The 23,947-nt window shown below is 27.1% G+C and overlaps 2 protein-coding genes across 2 annotated transcripts; both read right to left on the reverse strand.

Annotated features, from left to right (window-relative positions):
* Positions 1-3,364: 3,364 nt before the first annotated feature.
* LOC114173984 (GATA transcription factor 26-like) lies at positions 3,365-8,782 on the reverse strand. Its single transcript, XM_028058699.2, has 8 exons — positions 8,319-8,782; positions 6,415-6,783; positions 5,503-5,932; positions 5,208-5,280; positions 4,715-4,818; positions 4,312-4,498; positions 4,106-4,217; positions 3,365-3,925 (listed from the first exon to the last, which is right to left on the reverse strand). Exons 1-8 carry the CDS (start codon positions 8,356-8,358, stop codon positions 3,621-3,623), a joined length of 1,620 nt encoding a protein of 539 aa, XP_027914500.2. The 5' UTR covers positions 8,359-8,782; the 3' UTR covers positions 3,365-3,620.
* Positions 8,783-20,049: 11,267 nt separating this feature from the next.
* LOC114168571 (bax inhibitor 1-like) lies at positions 20,050-22,345 on the reverse strand. Its single transcript, XM_028053453.2, has 6 exons — positions 22,075-22,345; positions 21,662-21,805; positions 21,472-21,563; positions 20,875-21,061; positions 20,368-20,523; positions 20,050-20,280 (listed from the first exon to the last, which is right to left on the reverse strand). The coding sequence occupies exons 1-6, from the start codon at positions 22,177-22,179 to the stop codon at positions 20,230-20,232; spliced, it is 735 nt and encodes a 244-aa protein (XP_027909254.1). The 5' UTR covers positions 22,180-22,345; the 3' UTR covers positions 20,050-20,229.
* Positions 22,346-23,947: the final 1,602 nt, after the last annotated feature.

Here is a 23,947-nt window from a genome sequence, read left to right on the forward strand (position 1 = left end):
ATACGAGATTATGTGGTAACATATGACTTAGGAGTCTGGCATCTTTGTGCTAAGACATTATTTTCTTATGAGTATGTGTTATTGTGGGTGTGTTGGAAATTGTTGTGGAAATTATGTGGATAATTTGATATTATGTGTGATGTAATTTTCAATATGAAGGTTATGTGTTGTTTATGTTATTTTATCCTTCTATATGTTGTGTTTGTGTTTAATTGTGATAATTGTATCCATGAGAGTAAATAATTGTACAAATGATAAAGAAAATGTACAATAGAGAGATGAAAGTTACGAGAGCGGTTGTTGATTAGGTGATTAGGGATGGTGAGACACTACAAGAAAATGACTCTTTAGTAATTAATTTTAGTGACCAACAATTGCTAGTCATTATAATGGCCAATTTAGTTACCAATTTACAAAATAAAAAATTATTGGTTACAAAAATTTATTGATCTACATTTTATAGTTTTATAGATTGAATATTTATTTTCTAAATCTAGATTTTCAAATATAGATAATCCAAAAAATTCAATTCAATTTTTTAATCTAAATATTTAGTTGGGTTAATCTATTATGAATGAAAAATTATAAGTGATATCTAAATTGGTTTTTAAAATTTAGTTACCAAAGTTTTGGCTAACAAAGTAAACTGGTCACTAAATATTAGCGACTTTGATTTTTGCTATCAAAAGAATTGATTTATAAATTAGTCTCCAATTAATTAGTGACCAATATAGCGATCAATTATAACTTTTTATTCATAATGTTGATTATTTTAATAACAAAAAAAAATTATTTTATAAATTAATATCTAAATTAATAATTATAATGGTTAACAACTTTTGATTTCTAAAATTAGTTCATAACGCATATATTTTTTTGGAGTAAGTATACTATTTTTTAGGATGGTATTATGGTTAAAAAGGTTAGACTTGTTATACAGTGAAGCTTTAGGTTTTAACTTTCTACATCCCACAATTTATTTGTACACTCTTCAAAACTTCATAATGGTATTTTGTTTTCTGTGAAATTGACTTCATGTTTCAGAATTTTATTGGAACAAGCTTTTTGAAAATCTTAAAACAAAATTTTCAGAACAATGATTTTCGAAATAAAATCATGGAAACATATGAAAAACATTTTGAAATAAATTTTTCGGAACATAATTTTTGGAATGAGTTTTTTTCTGTATTTTTTTTTTCTTTTCCTTTTGCAACATTTTTCCTCTCTTTTTCTTTATCTGCAAGCAACGATGATGGCAAATGCACGGCGATATACGATTGTATTGTAGTGGCGTTGGCAATAATTAAGGATATTTGAACTTTTTCTTTTATTATGGGGTGTAGGAAGCAATAGCCATAGGTTTTTTAAGTTGTACTCGAAAATACAAATTTTACTTTTTGCATCAACATGTTTTTTTTTTCCTCCATTACTATGGATGTGGAAAATGTTCAAATTGTTCGTCTAATATTTTGGATGGGTTAATTTGTAATATATGTATAATGTACGATGTTTAATTCATAATCTATATATTTATGTGGGTATGTAAAATAAAAAAATTACATTCTAAAGTACATAATATAAAAAATATATTCTTTATAATACATTTGGATATATCATGAGTGGAGGTCGTCGACAATTTCAAACACACCCTACTTATACAGTGATACCATGCATAAAGAAATATTTATGGACGTGAATAAAACACTGAGTAATTGGTTTTTCATGGATTGTTGATTGTAAGAAATTACTCTCACACAATTTCAGTGAAATATATCGTAAGATGGTGATACCAAATACAAACAACATATGCATCTAAGTGAAAATATTTTTTTTTTAAGGATTTTCTTAGTTTAAAACGAGAAAAATGTAAAGACGATCTACAATAATTATGATAATAATTATATATCTTGTAAAGACTACTATAGATTACTGGAACTGTATCCCTTTCATCCATCACACCTCTTTAATTATTTACAATTTAATTATCTTTTTAAGTTTTGAAAAGATAATTGGTTAAAATATTCCCTTGGTCCATGTTTTTGTTGAAAAATCTCAAATAGGTCCTAAGATTTTTTTTAGTCTCAATTAGGTCCATATTTTTTAAAATGTGTAACAATTAGACTCATTCCGTTAGTATAGAGTTAACGGTGTTAAAGATGTGTCACGTGTCAACTCCACATTTTTTTGATTTTTTTTAAAATTTTTAAATTTTTTTTTTAATTTCTTTTAATTTTTTTAATTTTTTTTTGAAAATTATTCATGCCACGTGTCACGTCAGTATTGTGCCACATGTCAAGTCAGTAAGATGACGCGTGTCAAATTATTGTCTGAATCTCAATTTGGTCCATATATTTGTTATTTTTATTACATTTCAGTCCATTTTTTTAAATTTTTTTAAATATATTTATAAAATTGTTAATTTTAAACCAACTCTAACATTTGTATATAAATTATTTAAAACAATTTTGTAACAAGTTAAAATAAATTTTTTAAAATTTTAAAACAAAATATAAAATAAACTTAATATTATTAAAATGTTTAATAAAAATATCATTATAAAATTTATATAAAAGTTAAATTTGACCTCAATTTGGAGAGGATGAAATTAAAAATTAAAAAAAAATAGACTGAAATATAATTAAAATAACAAATATATGGACCAAATTGAGATTCAAACATGACTTGACACGTGTCACCTTACTGACTTGACACGTGGCACAATATTGATGTGACATGTGGCATGAATAATTTTCAAAAAAAAATTCAAAAAATTCAAAAAAAAATCAAAAAAATTCAAAAATTCAAAAAAAATGAGAAATTGACACGTGGCATATCCTTAACACCGTTAACACTATACTAACATTTTCAAAAATATAGACCTAATTGAGACTAAAAAAAATCTTAGGACCTATTTGAGATTTTTCAACAAAAACATGGACAAAGAGAGTATTTTAACCAAGATAATTTGAAATGTATATTAATTGCTAAACCAAGTGAAAAAATACTTTCAATCCTATTTTACCAATTTTTGTAAGCATGTAACCAAGTATATGTCCCTAAAAAACTATAATCTATCACTATTTTTTTACAAAACAACGTTAATCACGTGAACTGACCCGACATACCAGCACTACCAAAAACTTCTCTCTGGACCCATAAAATTTCATCTCATGTTACATCTCAATTAAGCATTCGACAAAGGAATGCATCAAATCAAATGCACCTTTAGAATGTCGGGTATGGGGTGTCACACACTCTCAAACTTAACTTTAGATCCTATGATTGTCCACTTCCTCCACACACCTCCTATAATGTTGTCTTCTCATTTTATTTATGTGGAGTAAAAAAAAACATAGTGGCAAAATTATTCACAAAAGCTCTGGATATTATTACATAATCCCTCTTCATGTCATGCTATGTTACAACCTTATACCAACCTTATACCAACCTATACAACAACAAAAAAAAAAGAGAAAAAACCCACCCAACTTTCATAGTTGGCAATCCAAGCTAAAGAAGGTTGCAACTTGCAAGTAAACAAAAGAACAACCATCATGGGTTTAAGATGTAAAACATGCTCCATAACTAACCATCCAAATGAACTGGTAAAGAGTGTGTGCTTAATGATGAGTAAGATGTGAATACACTGAGCTACTACTAGTGCTGACTTGAGCACCATGGCTTGAACTAGGGTGCAAGAGCTCTGCCTGAGGAAAAGAAGTGTTGGATGGCACCTCTAGCAGCAGATCCTGCTCATTAATCTCCTCCACAAAGTTTAATGAATCAAGCATGAGTGAACTAGCATCAGTAGGCAAAGTAAATAGACTCTTTGGACTATAGCAAGCACCATCTTCTACACCCTCTTTGACCTCACTGTCAAACTTTGTGATCATTTTCTTTGGGCTCCTCATTTCTGTATTCATTTCTGAAATTTGCAAGATGAGTTTTAAGGAACCTATAACTAGCTGTGTTTAACCAGTTAACAACAGTAACACAATTTCTAAAGGCAGAACTTTTTATATGCAATGTAAAAGTTGTCTACATTAGGGAGACAATAAACGAAAGGTTTTTTCTTGGTCTTTGATGCATGAGATTTTCAGCTAACCTGGGAAGTTTTGATTTCTGCTGTCACGAGTTCTCTTGTTTGCATTAGTTGTTGCTGTAACAGCAGATCCAAAAGAATCAAATTTTCCAGCTTTGTTTTTACATTTCTGCGTCTATAGAAAGAAGTAACATCTTTTAGGTGTCAACATACTCATACTCAAACAAGATATCTATTGGTGACATAAAAAACTAGTACATGGTACAAACCTTGAGAAAATTATAGTGTTCAACCCATTTTGACTTTGACAGATTGGATATGGCAAGTCTTTTCAAAGTCTTGCAGTCTTCAGGTTTTGCCCCCCGCAATGAGATATCAAAAACCCCTTCCGCAAGAAGCTGCTGAAAATATGTTAAGTTCTCCTTGAATTGAGAACTATTGAACATGACTTTAAGGCTGCACACACAACACACAAGTTGTCAACATTGACGGTCTCAGTCTTAAATCCCAACATCTTCAATATATCCTTTAAGAAAAACAGAAATATTCTAGCAATGGCTACAACATTCCGATGTAAAACTATTACAAAAGAATAACACAGGAATTTGCAAGCTTTTATATCGGTTACAAGAAAAACATGACGAACTGCAAATGAAAGAGTAGAACTCTAACCTATCAGGAAGTTTAGCAGTATCAACCACAGGAAGTAACTTCAGTAACTGCTGTTGCTCTTCATTTGTCAAGATTCTCAAAAACTCTTCATAGTTTACTATATCCTAACAAGACATAACAGTGATTACATTAAGTACTCAACAAGTATACATATTTGAGGCCCTACAGTCTTACCGAATAATATATTATTAATAATTAATACATATTTGTACTGAACAAGGTGAGAATACTGGAATAAAAAGTAATTGTCTGAGGAAATATCGAGTGTTCTAAAAAATCTTGAATCCAAGTGCTATCCTGCCTGATTGCTGTGTAGTTATATGAATGAAGAATCCAAGAAAACGATTCAAAAGACAACTAAAAAGTAGTGCTAAAAATTGAAGCACAGTCACTGATGTAAAACCATGTCCAATTGGTTAACACAAACATAAATATGAGCATTAGTTTTTATCAATTTAAGCCAAAAAACAATGGGAAGGGCTATGTAACTCACATTTAAATCTATAGAGCACAGCGGTGATTCATGATTGCCAAGGATTTGTAATCTTTCAAGTTGAGAATTTTCACTGAAATTTAAAAAACAGAAACATTAGTGTTGACAGAGTATGTTTGTCTCTTTTCAAAACAATTTCTACAAGTTCATAACATGCACAAGGAAAATTCATAACCTACATACAGAATGTGCTGCTTAGTGTAACATTAGAACAGATTCTTTTGTCACATTAATTAATGATACACAACCATAGCTGTCTGCAAAGTATGCCAAAAAATAGTTTGTGAAAGCATGCCTTTTATGTTGCTCCGGCTGCCTTCCTTGTTCGGTATAGTTCCTGATCTTTTCAACTTCCAGAGATGATGGCTTCAGGTGACTAGAATCATTATGCGTTGTAATGGGACCAACATAAGAATATGCCTCACTCGTTGGACATTGTTTATTATCAACTGAAAGAGAACTAGCCTCAGACTCTTCGTCACGGACTATAGAGCTAGGATGCCTGATGAGAATGCTTCCATGTCCTATCTCAACAGAGACCATTGGTGTTTCATTTTCAAAAAGAAGATCTTCCTCAGAAGATGCAGAAAAATAAGACTGTTGTTCATGAAGAATGGTACATAAATCTTTTGTTAGCTTCTCAACAGAAGAAGGCTTTGGCCGACCAACGCATGTCCTCTTTTTTGAAGGCACCATGGCATCCCAAACCACTGACTGAACAGGACCTAAATTAACCAAAAATCTATTATTAGTTACATGTTTTCATAAACGAAAAAGAGGAGATTACATGTTTTGCATGGTAATACAAGTAGAAATTCTTGATTGAAGTCAATTAATAATGAACTAGACATATGAAGCATATATGTGAGAGCTGGCATTCTATTATTAGGAGAAAAAGTATTACATAATGTCATACACTAAACAAAAAGAAAAAAAGATAAGCCATGTTTATATACAGAACTTGTCATTACAAATGTTATAATTAGAGCTTCTGGTTTGTCAGCAAAGATCAATTGTTTCTCTTCCAGGAAAATCAACAACTACTAAACCATTCCCAAAATCTAATTCTTCATTCATTTTTCCACACTCAATTGTTCACTACTTGATTGTGCTAACATAAATCTGGACAGGCAATAAAACCAATACTTATTTCAAAATGATGAATGCGCAATTCTGCTGTAATCAGTTATGAAGATCTTAATCCAACCTGTCAGATCACAAGCATCCATGGCACCATATTGTGCACAGCTCTCTGAGTTAGAAATAGCCGATCCTGAACTTGATCGGTTGCTTACATCTTCATCTGCGAAGATTTGACATCCCTGGCTGTACTCAGGTGCAAACCCTCCAGATAGTTCATTATCATGGTCATTATTTGGCTTGAGCAATGTCACTTCTCTCTTCTTATTTGATATGTTCTTTACCCTGGAAACCTTTTGATCCCCACAAGCATCAATTTCTGTTCGAGCATGTAAAGGGGTATAATTTGCAAGAGTTCCCTTTGTTCTCCACCGAGACCCACATGCATTGCATAGTACTGGCTTCTCGGGTGGTCCATTACGCCAGAGTGGTGTGCCTGTAGCAATGCTCAATTGTCAGAAACCTACAAAAATTTAGAGCCCTTGTAATCAAGATTAGAGATGTAACTCAGATTGGATAGACTACTAACAACCACAAGTTCATATTTTCCTGACAATCCAATTCATGATTCATATTACAAAAAATACAAGTCAAGCTAGATATTGAGAAATAGCTTGAACCTCTTGGATTAAAATATTTTACATTGGTTAGTATCTTTCATATACTAGAAAGCTGAACTCAACAAAAGCTTCAAGGTTCAGATATCAAGGTTAAGCAAACAGAGATGAGAGTGCTAATGCATCACTATCTTGTTTGTCATTCCATAAATGTTGGCATCACAAACAACATCGGTCATATGAAAAAATGTTGATTATTTTACTTTTATTAGCCAACTGGTTTTAAATTTCCAAGAGTAATACATGTCAATACCCTTTCCTTTTGAAGGAAAATCAACATTGATTTAAAAAACCTGAAGCACTTAGTGGTGAGACTCAAAATTACGAAAACTTGTGGACACTGATGGTGAGTCAATGATTGCAGTTTGGTGGAAAATTACACTTGTTATAGGCTGATAGTGGAAACAAAGATTGCAATTTAACTAAAAATGCTGAAAGTAACTGCGAAGTCTCATACATATAACAAAGTTGAATGGCACATTGCCTTCTTTTAAGGACTGAAAAAATTGTAGTTAGTGCAAGACACAGTGCTAGAAAACTGAGAAAAAAACCAGTTGTAAAAACTTCAAAACTTTGAAAAGTGCATTGGAATTATAAGCAAAGCAATGAAAATCTTCAAGTCATGCCAATAAGTGATGCACACAAAATTAATAGTTTCAAATTGAAAATATTTCGGAAGAAAATAATGAAGAGGTACAAGTATCGATTATTCATCAGACAGAGAGCAAGGGAGTGGCAAGTCGTGTATGAAGGATGAGATGAATGCAATGCTTCCAATATCCTCTGGCACGATGAAAAAAACTGCTTTGAAGAGGAAATGAAAACAATTGTGGAAAAGTCTTTCCAAATACATGAATGAATTAACTTCTGCCATTTTACAAAAAACATGATTCCCTTATCTTATTACCATCCAAATAGCAAGACATGAACTGTGGGTTGACTCTTTGATAAAGACCTTAAAAGCAGTGAGTGTTGTTCCTATTGAGGAGTATCACATTCAATGAACTGTATGCTTAATTTTACAACATTTACATGGTCTCGGATTTGGAAATAGATAGCGGAACAAATAGCAACAAAAGAGTACAAAAACACATAGAAATAGGAAACAAACATAATTTTTCACAACTTTCAATTACAAATACTATGGAGAACAGCACAGTTGTATTCTTTCTAATTCATATACATCCAGACTATCACACGGCACACATAATTTTTTAATAGTTCATATTAAACATAATCCCTTCCCTCAACACATTTCAATTCGCAAATACATAAACTCTTTGCATAAAGAAGAAAAAAAAGACAGTAAATAACTTTAAAGAAAATATTATATATTGAAGAAACAAGAACTCACTTGTAACTCCACAGTGATAGCAAGGACCTTGTTTACCCATGTATCAATCTTTCTCGCAGATTAATCAAAAGATTTGAAGAAAGAATTGCAAGAAAATTAGAAAAATATATATATATATTTCTTTGACAACAAAATCAATAAAAAAATGTTTTTTCTTTCTGAAAAAAATACAATAGTTATGTAGAAATGCTTTCTTTATAGGCAAATCCAGAAATGATAGTTCCCAGAAAGAAAATTTAAAGCAGGAACCAATAAACCCAGAAAGTTTGTCTTTTTAACAGTCCTTAAAGAAATTTGACATAAACAATCTCGCAACAACCCGAAAGGATTGATGTATATGGGAATTGTACAATAAGAGAAGACTAGAGAAGGAATCTCAGAAATGGTTGTGAAAAGGGGAAAGAAAAGAAGTTGAATGTTGAGAGAGAAAGAGAGAAGTGAAGGTCCCTGTATGTGACCTCTTGTATTGTATAAGAAGTAAATGTTTCAACTTTTTATGTTTTTTTTTTTTTCTCTCTTTTTATTTTTCTCTTTTGTTGATTTTATTTGAAACACTTCAATTTCGCTTTTTGTTATATTAAAAATAATGAGCTCATCTTATTATAAAGGGAACAGAAGGGGTAGGGGAATATCATTGCACAGATCCTGTTGACTATGGACTTTTCTTCTTTGTTAATCCTCCATTTTTTAAATTCTCAACAAATGATATAATAAAATTTAAAAGTATTCAATCTTTGCCATCCATTCTTCAATTTTTTGTGCATCAAATGAAAGAGATTTTTCAATAACTGGATTATTTTTCGAAGAAAAAAGGAAATCCGCTGAAAAGGGAGAAAGAAACAAGGACATGTTTTTGGCCTTTCCCAATTTTTGTTCCTGCTGCTATGAAATGCAATGGTTTTTTTAGTTTAAGATGTGAATACCAATTCTTAATTTTATATTGTCCCGAGTGTGATGACATGATGTTGATAAGGATTTAAAATTGTGTTTTTTTTTAAAAAAAAAAAAAAAACAGAACAATAAATCTGTGACTATGTCATGTGTGTGGTCAGAAACCTAATTATCATCGTTGGATTAGTCATGGAGGGTTAGTGCTGAATTCCAAATCAGATAGTCAAATACAAATATTAACTTCAAGTAATTTTAGTTTAACCTTGTGATTAGTATTCTGTTTATACTCAAGATAAGGGGAATAAAGGAAAAGAATATCATTCTTTTACAGAAAAATCAGTGAAAACATAGCAGAAAGACAGCACAAAAATCCTAACTGATAATCTAAATTCTACAACAAAAAATGAAAATAAAAAAAAATAATTAATTTTTTTAAAATGTATATAGCATTTTATATAATCAATAAATTAAATGTATATAATTACCTAAGTAATATCATAATCATTTTATAGCATATATACACACACGCACTATACCTGATCTATGGTAAAAAATAAATAATGGTCGATAATAATTCTATTTTTACCAAATACAGATTTTTTTCTTAGCGAGAGTATTTAGTAACATGGAAGCTTTATATTTTATAAATTAAGTTGGGATTCTAACGAATCAAATTTCTGTAATAATAAAGTATGATTAAAATTGAAAGTGTATTTATGTATATAAACAGCTGATACTAAAGTAAAAAATATATATAAAAAACGAAGTTTAATGTAAAATATTAAAATAATACTAAAGTTAAATAATAGATTTATTATTTCATTTATAACAACATATTAAGATTATTTTCTTTGGTATATACATTTTATATTCTTATTTAAATTTTAGTTATATTTTTTAAATTAAAATATATAACTACTTTAATCAAATTTAAAAAAATATATATAAATATATATAAAAGATACGTATTTAATATTTTTTTTACTCTTAATTATATTTTAAAATAAAAAAATATCTAAATAATTTTATATATAATGACTAGCGAAAACCTAAGTGTAATAGTTTTTTTTTCTTATTTTGTATTTTTATTATAATAATTTATTTAAAATAAAATTTATATTTTTATTATTATTATACTTTTATAGTTATCAATGTCTATACTAAATTTTTACTATTTATCTATATCTATAAATATATAACAGTGAATAACTAATCAGGATGGATTCTCCTTTTTTGTGTCAATTTTTTTGTTCACTTCTAAACTTTAAGTTACTATTTTATTTAAATTCAATTATTTTTATTTTTATTATTTTAAAATTTTAACTATTTTTATAAATTAAATAAATAAAATAAATTTATTAAATAAATAAATATTATCAGCTAAATAAATAAAAATGTCTAAAATTAAATTATAAAATTTATTTACATTTATTTTTATAGTTATAATTTTATTTTTTTATTATTATAAAAAACGTAAACACATATTTTTTTACTTTTTTAAAACTTAACTGTTTTTATAAATTTAAAAATAGAATCATCTATTAAATAAATAAAATTATCTAAAAAATAAATAAAAAGTGTCTATAATTAAATTATAAAATTTATTTACATTCCTTTTTATAATTATAGTTTCATTATTTTTTATTATTATAAAGAGCAACACATACGCATGTATTTTCATTTTTATATGTATATAAATAAATTATACACTTTTTTATATTTTTGTATTTTTTAATTTTATTATCTTAATTATTATTTTTAAAATTTAAATAAATACTTATAATAGAAAAATAATTTTTCAGAATTTTTTTTATTTTAGTATCTATTTTCTTGAATTTAAATAATTACTCGTTATAAAAAAATTATTTATGCTTTTATTATTTTAGTAATTATTTTTTCAAATTTAAAAAAAAAAATACTAGTAATAAAAAAAACATTTATATAATATATCCATAACTATATTGCATATACCTATTGTTACCAGTAAACTTGATTAAGAAATTCAATATTGTATAGGACTCTTATGAGTATAAAGGTTGTTGCAAGATTAATTTAATTTAAAACTTAATTCATTTATTGAGTGTATTGTCATGAGATTCAAATTCATTAATTTGGTAGGGATTCTTAAACATATTATAAGATTTTTTTTTTTTTTACTTTTGGTATTTCTCTAATAGTTTAAATTTGATTTTGATGTTCAATGTTTTTTTATATTTTAATTTATAATATAAAAAATGAGAACCATAAGTTACCAAACAATAAAGAGAAAGATAGAGATTAAAAAATTAAATTAAAATAGTTATTTGAAAATATCCTATAAAAAAACCTACAAAATTTAACCGATTTATATAAATCCTAATTGGATTAATTTACGCGTTGTATTCGTTAAAATAAATAAAATAAAATGCAAATCAAATTGAAACTCCTGGCAAACACAGTTGTTTTTTTTCAGATCTTAACTCAATTCCTCAATTCCTGTTCACAACTTTTAATTTCATATACAACTTGAAACTCCTCACACCTTTGAACATAACTTTTTTATTTTTCACATTGCCAATTAAACTATTTGCAATGCACAACACAACTCTTAATTTCATATAAAAATTGAAAGCAGTTATGATCTCTCAAAACTTTAATTCAGTTGTCCAAGTTGTTCCCATGACAAACAATTTTAAATTTTAAAAAAATTATATTATAAATCGTTTTATTTGAGCATGACTTCAATTCACCTTTTGCACTAGTCTAAAATTCGTATGCACGAAGCATAACTTTTGTTGGTAAAGTCGTTTTCATCATGCACAACTTAACTAAGATTCATAATATTTTCAAATCATTCTATGTAATTTCAAACAAAATTTGCACCACTTTTTGTAAAAAAAAAAAAAATCAGAATCAAAATGTTGTTTTACAGTATTAATAAAATACAATGAATTCTTATTTTATCATAGAATTAAATGTAGCAAGATACAAACTTGTGTGATCATGTTTCAAAATGAATATCTCATAGATTTGATATTCACGGTAAATATCTGATTTGGTAAATCGTAATTTTTTCTGATTTTTGTGAACTTTGGATAAGAAATTTTGTGTAATCCGTGTCTAAAAGTGTAAGTTAACTTCATGTTTCATGTCATCATGAACTATCAATAAATTAGTAGTTTTAAAACAAATATCATACCATAAAAATATATTTCTGTACATTAATACTAAAATACTTGTAATTATTTAAAACTTTAAAATATGTGATTATGCATGATACTTAAAACAGATAACCACAATCCATTAAAGAAGTTCACAAGAGATAATCTAAAAATAAATTAAATTATGCTTTAATTTCTCACAGTTGTTGGGTTAACACAGACTAATGGTAAACCAAATTTATGGAAAAAAATGACAAAAAGGACAAAATCGTAAATAAATTATAATGTTCACTGGTAAGCAAAATGATATTTTTATATTTAAGAGATATTTTTTAATAATTTAATACAATAGAATATAATTGCGGAAACATAAAAGTGAGTTTCATAAGCAAGATGGGTCCCACTGAAACTCTTGACTAGGTGTCATAACTAACCTTTCTTTCCGTGTGTTTCCAAATCTCATAAAAAGATTTTTTAAGATACAACCATTGAAGTTAAATTATTTTAATTATTAATTAAATATTAGATTATAATGTGAACAACTTTTTTAATAATAATTTTAAGACAATCGTTTTAAAAATAATAATGATATTTTAATTATCTTTAATCTATTACTATACAGAGTTGAATGCAAAAAATTTATTAAAATGAGCAAGTTACCATTTTCCAACTTATAAAAACAGTTTTTTTTTTTCAGATAATTATTTTACAAAATCCAACTACCGTGCCAATACTAAAATTACAAACTATTAATATTATTTTTCTAAAATCGTATATTTTTTAACCAATATTAATGTAATAAAAATGTAGAGAATGAACATATATTTTCGCCAATAAAATATAGAATTAAATAGAACATTGATTTTAACTAATTAAAACATAATAAAAAAATAAAACACGCTTTAAATAAAGTTTATATATATATATATATATTTATTTATTTATTTATTTAGTGTACAAGTATATCTGTTTATTTTAAATATTTAACCTACAAGAAAAATTATCATATGACTACTACCACGCATTATTTTTTTTATTTACAAATTACACACTCTGTTTATTTATTCAACTATGAGTTTTTCTCCAAACCTAATGTATCACCTTAACAAACATTCAATTTCAATTCTAAGAACATTTTTTTTTTTAAATGTTTCTTTTTACACTAAACTTCAAAAAAATAACACATTCAAATCCTAATTTTGTCCTATCCAACAATACTATGCAATATTTTCACTTCCAATATGTAATACTTAAAAGATGTTTATACTTTTATTTTAATAATTACGATATTTTCTAGTCATTATTATCATAGCCTGCTCATTTTCTTTCAAAATAATTTTCGCATGATGTAAGTTTTTTATGTTTTTACTGTAAGTATTGTTATGGTCTATGACATTTTTTTTTATTCCTAAAATGAAAATATATAAATTTATAATAACTCACCCACCTTACTCAACTACTTAAGTTACATTTTTTTTACTTACCATATAAGTAAATTGAATGGATACATTTAATATTAAAAAATGTATTACATCCATGTTATTTTACTTTTATGAATTATTGTTGAATTTGTCGGGTCAACTGTCAAACATGTTATTTTGAACAAACCCATTTTCAAGAAATATATATTCGGTTTAACTAAACCTTTTATAAACTTAAAAACAGTTGAAAAAAAAAGTTACAAGTTCTTTATAAAACAAGGTTCACATCTCTAATATTTATAGTTATAAAAGAAAAGTATACAAATAAAATAATCGATTTAGTATTAGAATTTGTTTTACTTTTTTCAATTAATTAATTTTTTTTAGAGAATCATGGTGGGACCTGGCAGCTATGACATTAACATTTGAGAAGAATGGTATTAATGTGGCGAAACGCAGAAAGTTGAGTTGTGTGTTGTCGTTTTATTATTATTAAGTAAAGTAATAAAAAAATGAATGGGTAAAGAAACCTAATAGCATTTATTTAATTTTATTTTTGTAATTGAAAGGCCAAAAAGAAAATTCCAACGTTTTCACTAATATTCCATCTTCAGATACTACCTAACTTCAATGTCTTCCCACTTTACATAGCTGTTTTTATTTTAGTGTATTAAAAAATATAGAGCTATCTTTATTTAAAAATATAAATATAAAATAAAAAAATAGAGTTGAAAAGGGTTTGTGTGGTGAGAAAGCTAAGTGGGGTGGTGACTCTGCAGCGCACGCGATGAAGTAGAAAAGTGATAGGTTAGAAGTCAAAGAGAGAGAGAAAGAGAAAAATGTGTAACAGTGAAACCCTAAAAATGATAATAATGATGGAGAGAAATAATGGAGAAAAAAAAAAAAAGACACTAAAAATGAAAGAATGGGAATTAAAGGAAAAAGCGTGGTAGGTATTGATTGGTTTGGCGGGTGAAGGATTAAAAGAGAATAAACAGCGTTTAGTTTATCTTTGTTGAGTTGGGTGTCATGGTTCACGCCACTTCACTTTCTTACCTCTAATTTTCATTTTCTAACAGTAACTGCATTATCATGTAGTTCAGAATATTGGTTCAATTTGTAAATTGTCAGAAAATTTTTATTTAAGGGTTAATTAGTTTTCAAATTTATGAATTTGTAATGGACGTTTTATAATCTTTTATTGAATATTTAAAAATTTTATATTTTTAATTAACTTTTACCTTTTAATTTTATACAATCTAGGGTTTAATTTTTTGTAACTTAATACAATACTGATTTATATTAACTATGAATCCTAATCTTTCTTAATAACATGAAAACAAAAAAAATAAGATAACAGAGTGAGGTAATCATTATATTAAGAATTTGGATTCTTGTTAAATTTTTTGTTGAAATGATAATGCAGTGTATTTTTAATATTTAACAGAAAATAACACAAAAAAAACAGTAAAGAATCTGAAAAAGTCAAACAAATGATAAAATTTTTGAGTATTTTAATAGATATACAATATTTAATAAGTTCAATTAGAATAACATGAATTTAAAAAAAAAATTAATCAAGTTATTATTTAATGAACATTTATAAAGTATATGATTAACTGAAAATATTTGGAGGAGGGGATGAAAAAAAAAAGAGATTGATGTAATTTGATTGAAGAAAATATAATAAATTTTATTAATATGCATGACTAATTTAATTGAATTAACGAAGATTACTAAAAACAATTAAGTGTAATGTCATAATTTATTTGACATATATTTTCAAATCATAAACATTATTTTGTTATACAAAATTAGTTGAAAACAAATATTTCTTAAAAATATTAGCTATTTAAAATATGAATTATTAATTTTCAATAATATATATAATAATAAAAACAATTCAAGTAATAAAATAATTTTTTTTTAAATCTAAGTATTTAAATATAGAATAAATTAATATTCTATCAAACAATTCCCGTAAATCCACCACTTTTTCCTCATCTCACATTTCATCCTATAAATCACCAATATAAACTAAATCATTACCATCAAACAATATTTATAAATCATATAAAATAAAAAATGAATTTCCAAAAATGTTCACATATAGTAATTCATTCTCATCAAACAAAGTATAAACGGGACAACATACACCAATCTACAATATATATGACTTCTGTACTTTTATTTTGTTTAATTATTTAATTATTTATTTTGAGACTTTGTTGGATATTTTAAGCAGGTGAGAAATTAATTTACGTTGTGTTATTATTATATTATTTTACGTTTTGTTGAAAATAGATTTTTTTCCTCATAGAAGTTTGATCATTCATTTTGTATGTTAACTTCACAAAACAAATTAAAAAATAAAACGTAACTTGCAAGTTTTGTACAAAGTAACTTCTTGTTCTCTATTTTTGACCAGCCATATACACAAAAGAACTAATCTACATTATCATCTACGCCTCTCCTTTTACACGAAGAGTGAACCAATAATACCAACAAAAACAACACTTAATTAATGATTTAAAAGTGATTTCAAATTAAACTCGATAAATCTCAATATAAATATACCAAAATAAATTGAACTTTATAAAAATCTCTAACCTTAATTCGCGGTGTCATTATCAAACAACTAAAATCCCAATTCAAACAATTATTTATTTTAATTAGATTTAATTACTCATTTAATCTTGAATTTCATAAAAAGGATGTCAAATTAGTTCTTCAAATTTATTTAGTCTCAATTTAATTATAATTTCTAAAATTAATGTAATTTGTTCATGAATTTTGAAAAATTAATGCAATTTGATATTTTTTTATTGTTAAATTTCTTGAAATATGTCAAAGATTTTTTTTAATCAAATTTAACACTAAAAATTATTTTAATTACACAAATATTACAAACCATCCTATTTATTATTTCAATTTTGATAAAAAGTTCTTTATCAGTTTCAGGAAATTTAATGAAAATAATCAGACTGTATCAAATTTTCACAAATAAAGATCAAATTGTTTCAATTTTTATAAATCAAAACCAAATTGAGACTAAAAATAACTGAAGAATCTTCGACCTTAACATTTTTAGATGAAAACTAATACTAATCGAGTAATTAAACATTTTAGCTATTTGTTTTTAGAATTAAACGAGTGATATTCTATGTTAATTGTTTTCCACTCACACATTTCTTATCCACACGGTATATTTTGCGGGTTACTTTATTAAGGAATCAGCTTCGTATCTTTTATTCAACTCTTTGGTCACGAACCCATTTTGTGCACCAAGTGTTTGTTTAAAGTCCTAATACATGTTTATGCCTTTTTCACACTTTCTGATCTTAAGTTTGTTCGGAATCTTTCACCCTCCAACTCATCATCATCATCATCCCATGTAACAAAAACACATTGGCTAAAGTGAAATAATAATCCAATAATGTGGTTGGAATAGTTCCCATTTAGAAACGACAAGTTAAATGTAACCACCCTATAAATTAAGTGGAAGTATTAGGCCCATTTCAGTGAGATTGAGTCAGATTGATAGAGGCCCTTCATACAAAAAGAGTATTAATAAATTAATAATAGTAACATATATTATAACCTATTAATATTAGGAATGGAATCAAGTGTGCAAAGAAGCAAAACAGAAGGTGCCTTCTGATCAGGATTTGCAACTACCATGTAAATGTTCTCAGATTAGAGAATTCAGATCACATATTTTTCTTTTAAAAATCTATTTTAATAACAGTTTCACTACCTTCGATAAGTCTCACATATTAGAAGTCAGAATCAAACACAGTTTAGATACTTTTATCTCTCTGTCTTTCAAGATATTTTTTAAGAACAAAACTGTGATAGAATTACATGATTCTAAGGTCATATTAAGCATTGTGTGGATATTACTCTTTTCTAATACTTGTTTCCTCAGCCTATAATGATTGCATATATTTTTGGGAGGGAGCATGTTGGTGACTTTGCGTGAAGATTCGAATGATCAAAGGTTGTCACATTATTGAAATATTATAATTTGATGTTACACTTTTCACTGTAGACCTACCTTCGAAAAAAAAGATGGGGGAGGCTATTCACTAAATGATGCAATTTTATTATCACCATTGATTTGTAAAAAGAAGATTATGAATGAAGGTGAGTTGTCATTGAATTGACTATTCTAGTGTAAATAAGTTGTCACAACTTTATTTATTTTTACATTGAAATCGATTTAGATTTATTTTAAGAAGTCGTTATTATTATTATTATTATTATTTTACTTTTTATTCAATTGAAACTAGAAATTCAATTGAAGTATTTTTGTAACAAAAACAGTTGAAGTCTCATATGATGAAGCATTTTGGAATAAGGTTCGTATTCGACAACATGTTAACAATTTCTTTTAATGTGTTTGTATTTAGACATCTTTGCATTCGACCATTAGGCAAAACTCTTTAAATAGTTATTCTACTTTTTTGGAAATTAAATCGAACTAATATATATTTTTCAGTTTCACAGTTATTTTATTGATTGGATTTTTTGTTTGATAACAAAAAGTTGGGTATTTCCACTTTATTTGCGAATCAAGAAAAAAATGTTTTTTTTTTTTAACTCAAGCATATCATGATTTGAAAGGTAAACACTGCAAACCACATATTCTTTCTAAGCATTTTAAACTGTCTATAGATAAAACTTAGTTTAAAAGGAGAAACTTATAATCTAAATCTATCAAATGCTTTTACTGTTTTCAAAATTTTAATATTAAAGAGAAAAATTATTTTTTAACTACTAAATTTTGACAACTTTCTTATAATTAGAAGTATCATTTTTTTAAGTGGTCTCTAATTTTTTACTTTTTTATTTTTTTATGTTTCTAAACTAATTAGACGACGTCTCATGTTGTATGAAAGAATTTTCAAAATTTGATTGTCAACGTATCCTTGTCTTATTAAAGAATACTGCAAGATTTGTCTTTGTCTTATTTGAGTTATGGTTAAAAAATATTTAATCACTTCATTTTTGTTTTTAGTGTAAATACCTAATTGGTTATTTTTAAAGAAAAGTTTTCATAATTTTTTTTGAATACATACTTAAATTTAAAATCTTAAAGAGGCTAAGCATAATTCAAGTGAAATCAATGTAATATTGTTGATAGAAATCAAAATTTGGCAATGTTCCAAAAATGAGAATACATCAATGGACAATACGAAAAAGTCAAAAAGCCCATACCTTGAGCTTAGTTTTTGTCGAGCATAAAGTAAAATGACATGATATCCATCAGGAGTTATAATAATTTTTTTTTCGGATTTGCCTGTTTTTGCATCATATGCTTTTAGGGTTAATAAAAGTCTTTGCTTCAATTAAACATAAAATTATAACTTTAGCCACCGCCAGATCCCTATGGAATGTTCTGGAACTTTTAAAATGAGATATCTAAATACTATAATACATAAAGGTTTCAAGAGATAAGGTGTTCTATAATATTTAAATATTTAATTTTTATAAAATAAAATTCACTCACGTACGTAGTACTGAAACTTTACAGCACATGTCTGAATTCCACCAAACCTCTGTCAGAGACAATTTTTGGGGCATGCATAGTCTTCTGATTTCATTAATTTGTTACTTTTTTTCTTCTCCGCCCATGCATTAATTTTTTTTTTCAAAATATTTTATGTAATACTTTGAAGTATTGCCATCCAGCAGATGAATTTTTTAAAGGAATTTAAAATACGGTGTCAGATTCTTAATACAACCAATTCGGAAGATTTAGGCAAAGAGATAGAATACTTTTTTTTTATCTCTCTGAAATCTAAAATCCCAACTTATGGTTGATATATATTTCTAAGGAAATAAACATTAAATTTACAGATTTTTTTTTTTGTTATGTATCACATACTTATATTGTACAATTGACTCTCAACAATATCATGTTTGATTAATTACTTGAACTTCCACTATACGCATAGAATTGAAAAGAGAAATAGTCAGAATTACAATAACTGATAAGCATACCTATCCAATTGCATTCATAACCTTAAACAGATACGTAATTTAAATAATTATTTATCAAGGATTAATGCATATTCTCAAAAGTTACAACGGGTTATATAAATACTCAAAATATATTTTAAATTGACTAGTTATTATTTCTATTTTGGGTGGGAAATTAGTTGTGCAAAACCACCTTACTTGAATATATATAATTTTTATTTTATTTTTTAAGGTACTCAAGTTATTTATATTAACATATATAAAAAAAAAAATAACTGGTTGTCCAAGACCACCTTACTTAGAAACGTATCTTTTGCTTTTCTTTTTTTTTCATTTTGATACATGCTTAGTTATAAAGTTCAAAAGCAAACAAGTAGGAACAAGCTCATGAAGATTAAATCACTTTATAGTCCAGTAACCTATGTATTGAAGACCAAGGGAAGAGAGGTGTAAACCGAGCAGATTGGTAAGAAATTAATCTCTCCTCTTCTTCTTTTTCTCGTTCCTCTCAGCTGAATTTTTCAACTGAAAAATAATAGTAAAAATCCCGTCAATAAAAAATTTGTAAGGTAAAGGAGAACCCATTAAACATGCTTTAACAATCAAACTCACCATAATGACAAGAATCCTCACAAAAACTGCAACCAAATCAGTAAACAAGGTCAAGGCATGCTTTACATAGTCCAGATCGCCCAGGTGTGCTCTCTCAACTATTTCTTGGGTGTCAACTATAATGTAACCCACAAACACCAAAAGCCCAAAGTACAGCTGCAACAACATCAAATAAACTCCGTGTAAATTGAGACTTAAAAAAACAAATAATGAATTCCTCTAAGGGGTGTTAATACTTATAAAAATTTACTGGTTATTGGTTAATATTAATTAGAAAGAAGAAATTTTGAGAGCTCTTAGTTCTAAATCAAGTGGCAGGATCTTTGAATGAAAATTAGAACCTACTAAAATTTGTAATTTCCACTAAATTACCAATATTAGATAGAGTGTCAGAAAGAGAGTCTTTAAAGAGTGTCGACAGCATTTCTCTTAGTATATGTATAACCAAGAATCAGAATGCTCCAAGCTATTTTCACAAAATGGGAATAATGACAGACAGCCACTTACCTCAAACTTGAAGAGAGCTGTTGAGCCTCCAAAGATGGATGAAGCAAAGTGCAACCAGAGAAGGATGGATAATCCAGAAGAAACCAAGCCACCGAGGTACAGGTACTCCCTACGTCTTGCAACCAAAGCTGCTCCTGAGAAGCATGCAAAGGCCAAGGATGTTGCCACAAATGCACTAAAGATAAGGCTGGAGAAACAAAAAAGAATGATGTCACAGAACTATAAAACATTCATCAATGCGCTACCCAATTGTCTCAAAGAGTAACTACCAGTGAAGGTACTAGCCAGGAGAAAAAAATAATAAAAGAAGATAGAAAGAAAAAAATTAAGCTTTTTCTACAACTTTTAAACTAAATCTTTTACAGAAACTCTCATTTAACTTTTCCAGTAAACTGGTTTTATCTTATTCATAAGTTAATATCAATATGAGAGAAGTCAAATTCATTTTTTTTTTTCACAATTTCTTCACCTTTACAAAGTCGTTAAAAGTTTATCTAAACAAAAAGTCAATGATTTAATTCCAATCAAAGGTGACGGGAGCGTTGAATGTATAGCATGAATCCTAGCACAATCCATTGACCAACACATAGCACATACCTTGGATCTATTTGAATAGCCAAATCAATCAAGGGTCCAATGGAGGCGCCCTGAAACAGTGACGCGGCCATCAACAAAGTCACCCTCTTCTTCTGCACATCACAAGAAAATAAAGAACGCGGGTGAATAACGATCACAAGAAAACAAAAAAAAAAAAAAAAAGGCAACAGAAGCTTAAAATGACACATACCTCTTCCGAAGGAGGTGTAGAGAGTAACCAAACGCTGCTTCCCACACACGCCACCGTAGTAAGAAAACCCCCAACATTCAAGAGGACATGAAGGTAGGCCCCAACAGCAGCAGCAACCACGGCGAAACAAAGAGTAAAATAAACCTACAACAATCAATCACAGCACCAAATTAACAAACCAATAAACTAAAATTTACCATGAAATCGAAATAATCCAACATCCGAAGATCCTACAACCCTAAATTTTGCAAACCCTAACTAAGATCATAGAAATTGATATATCCAAAAGAAGAGACATTGTTATTACAAAGACGATGAAAGAAAACGTAGGAAATCCATGGCTTCCACATTTCTTCGGTAATTGAATAAAAAAAATGAAATGAATGATAAAAAGGTAGAAATTAGAAGGGAACCTTCTTGAGGTGATTTTGAACGAGGGGAGAGATGAGACGGAAGTTCTTGAGGGTATCGTAATTCCATCGGTTTCTTGAATCGAAGAAGGAAGTGAAGGCGTCCATTGCTTGGATCGATCGCAAACACAAATTGGATAATGGATGAGAGAAATATATTTGAATGTCAACACTCCCAATCTATTTATATTTATTTTAATATTTGAAAGGACAGAGTGCAATTTCGCAGAAAGTTCCACACAAGATTATTTCCTCTTCATTTAAGTCTCCTACCTCCCCTATCCCATGCATGTGGTTCTATTATATATAATTTTGTAAAAGTGTAAAAATAGTATTGAAAAATTATCTAATCATTATTTTTTAAATAAAAATTATTTAGCTATTTTAATTAAATAAAAATTTGTTTAATTACTTTTTTGTATATATAGTAATACATTGTTTTTTATTTATTAAAAGGTAAATTTTATTCAATTAAAATATGAAACTAAAAAGGTATTCTATTTATATAATATTATAGATTTGACCGAATAAATATAAATATTAGGATTAGTAGTTTTTTCCAACTTGATAATGTTATCCCTTTGATTAATTTTCAATTTTAAAACGAAGTTAATATATTTTTAAATAATAAATCATACCGTATCATATAAAGTTGGACGGGATAAATACACAATACATAAATATATAACGCACATTATTATTATTTTGGAGAGTGGCTGACTAATATAACACATTTAAAATAGTTAAAAAATATATAAAAATTTAAAATAGTAGGATGTAAAAAAAAGTTAAATTTTCAAATTTAATTCGTAAATATACATTCATACTTCAGGTTTACTCTACTTATTTCGAATATAATTTTTTTTATTGTAAGTCTAATCTATTTAATTTAAATTGAATTGGATAATATTTTTAATTTAAAATTAAAGTAGTTTTTAATTAATTGAAGCCATGTTAGATTTAGACAAGAGATGATTAGTTCATGTTGCACCCAAATGATATAATGTTAATCGAGGTGAGACTCTTATATATAAGTTAGGTTGGGTTTGACTTTAAATTGCTATGAACTTAAGTTAAGTGAGACAAATTTAAATCTTAAATCATTATAATTAAGGTTTTTTTTTTTTTTTTAAGTTGAGTTAAACTAAACTAGTCCACATATATGTTGAGTCCGTGAAAGTTCATGTCAAAACAATTTCTTATAAAGTTAAGTGAGTCACACGTTCAAATCACCTTAAACTAGATTAAATTCGATAAGAACTAAGTGAAATATAACATAACTGAATATTGATTAGATTAATCGAGTCTATATTAAAGAGATTCAAACCTTGGCTAACCTAAAACAAGTTAAATAAGGTCTAATTCAAATAAAACTTGATCAGATTAAGTAAAACTTAAATGAGTGAATTCATGTTAGTTTGAATTATACAAGATTGAACTTAAGTTAGACTAGTTCAAATTAAAATTTAAAATTATTTAAAAATTATTTAAACTATATTTAATATATTTAAAATTAGATTAAAAAATAAGTTCATTTCAATCCAAAATAGATCATCACACCCATCAAATAATAAGATTAAAATAAAGTTTTTTGAGAAAATAAAAAAAAAAATTGTCATAGTATAATAAAAAGTTTATTATAATAGGCATAATATTACAAACTAAACACAATTAAACAAAAGTAATACAAACATATGAAATTTGTAATAGTTTTTGCTACCTATTATACTTAAAATGAAATATTAAAAAAAAAAGTTATGTGAATAAATATGAGATTTAATTATATAAACATATTAAAACATTTCCAGTAAAAGATTATTGGTTGTCTCTTAATAACCATTATTTTGATGAGACTGATAAACAAAAGTAAACTGTT

This window comes from Vigna unguiculata, chromosome 2 (genome assembly GCF_037176805.1).
Source record: "Vigna unguiculata cultivar grain cowpea cultivar isolate G323 ecotype 2 chromosome 2, ASM3717680v1, whole genome shotgun sequence".
NCBI lineage: Eukaryota > Viridiplantae > Streptophyta > Magnoliopsida > Fabales > Fabaceae > Vigna > Vigna unguiculata.

Excerpts from the sequence above, each read along its gene's own strand:
- LOC114173984 (XM_028058699.2), bottom strand. The coding sequence starts at position 8,358 with ATGGGTAAACAAGGTCCTTGCTATCACTGTGGAGTTACAA. Across the intron at positions 5,933-6,414 it reads GGATGCTTGTGATCTGACAG|GTCCTGTTCAGTCAGTGGTT; the intron begins GTTGGATTAAGA and ends TGGTTAATTTAG. Across the intron at positions 4,819-5,207 it reads TGTGCTCTATAGATTTAAAT|GATATAGTAAACTATGAAGA; the intron begins GTGAGTTACATA and ends ATGTCTTGTTAG.
- LOC114168571 (XM_028053453.2), bottom strand. The coding sequence starts at position 22,179 with ATGGACGCCTTCACTTCCTTCTTCGATTCAAGAAACCGATGGAATTAC. Across the intron at positions 21,806-22,074 it reads TTCAAAATCACCTCAAGAAG|GTTTATTTTACTCTTTGTTT; the intron begins GTTCCCTTCTAA and ends TGATTGTTGTAG. Across the intron at positions 21,062-21,471 it reads GCTATTCAAATAGATCCAAG|CCTTATCTTTAGTGCATTTG; the intron begins GTATGTGCTATG and ends TTGTTTCTCCAG.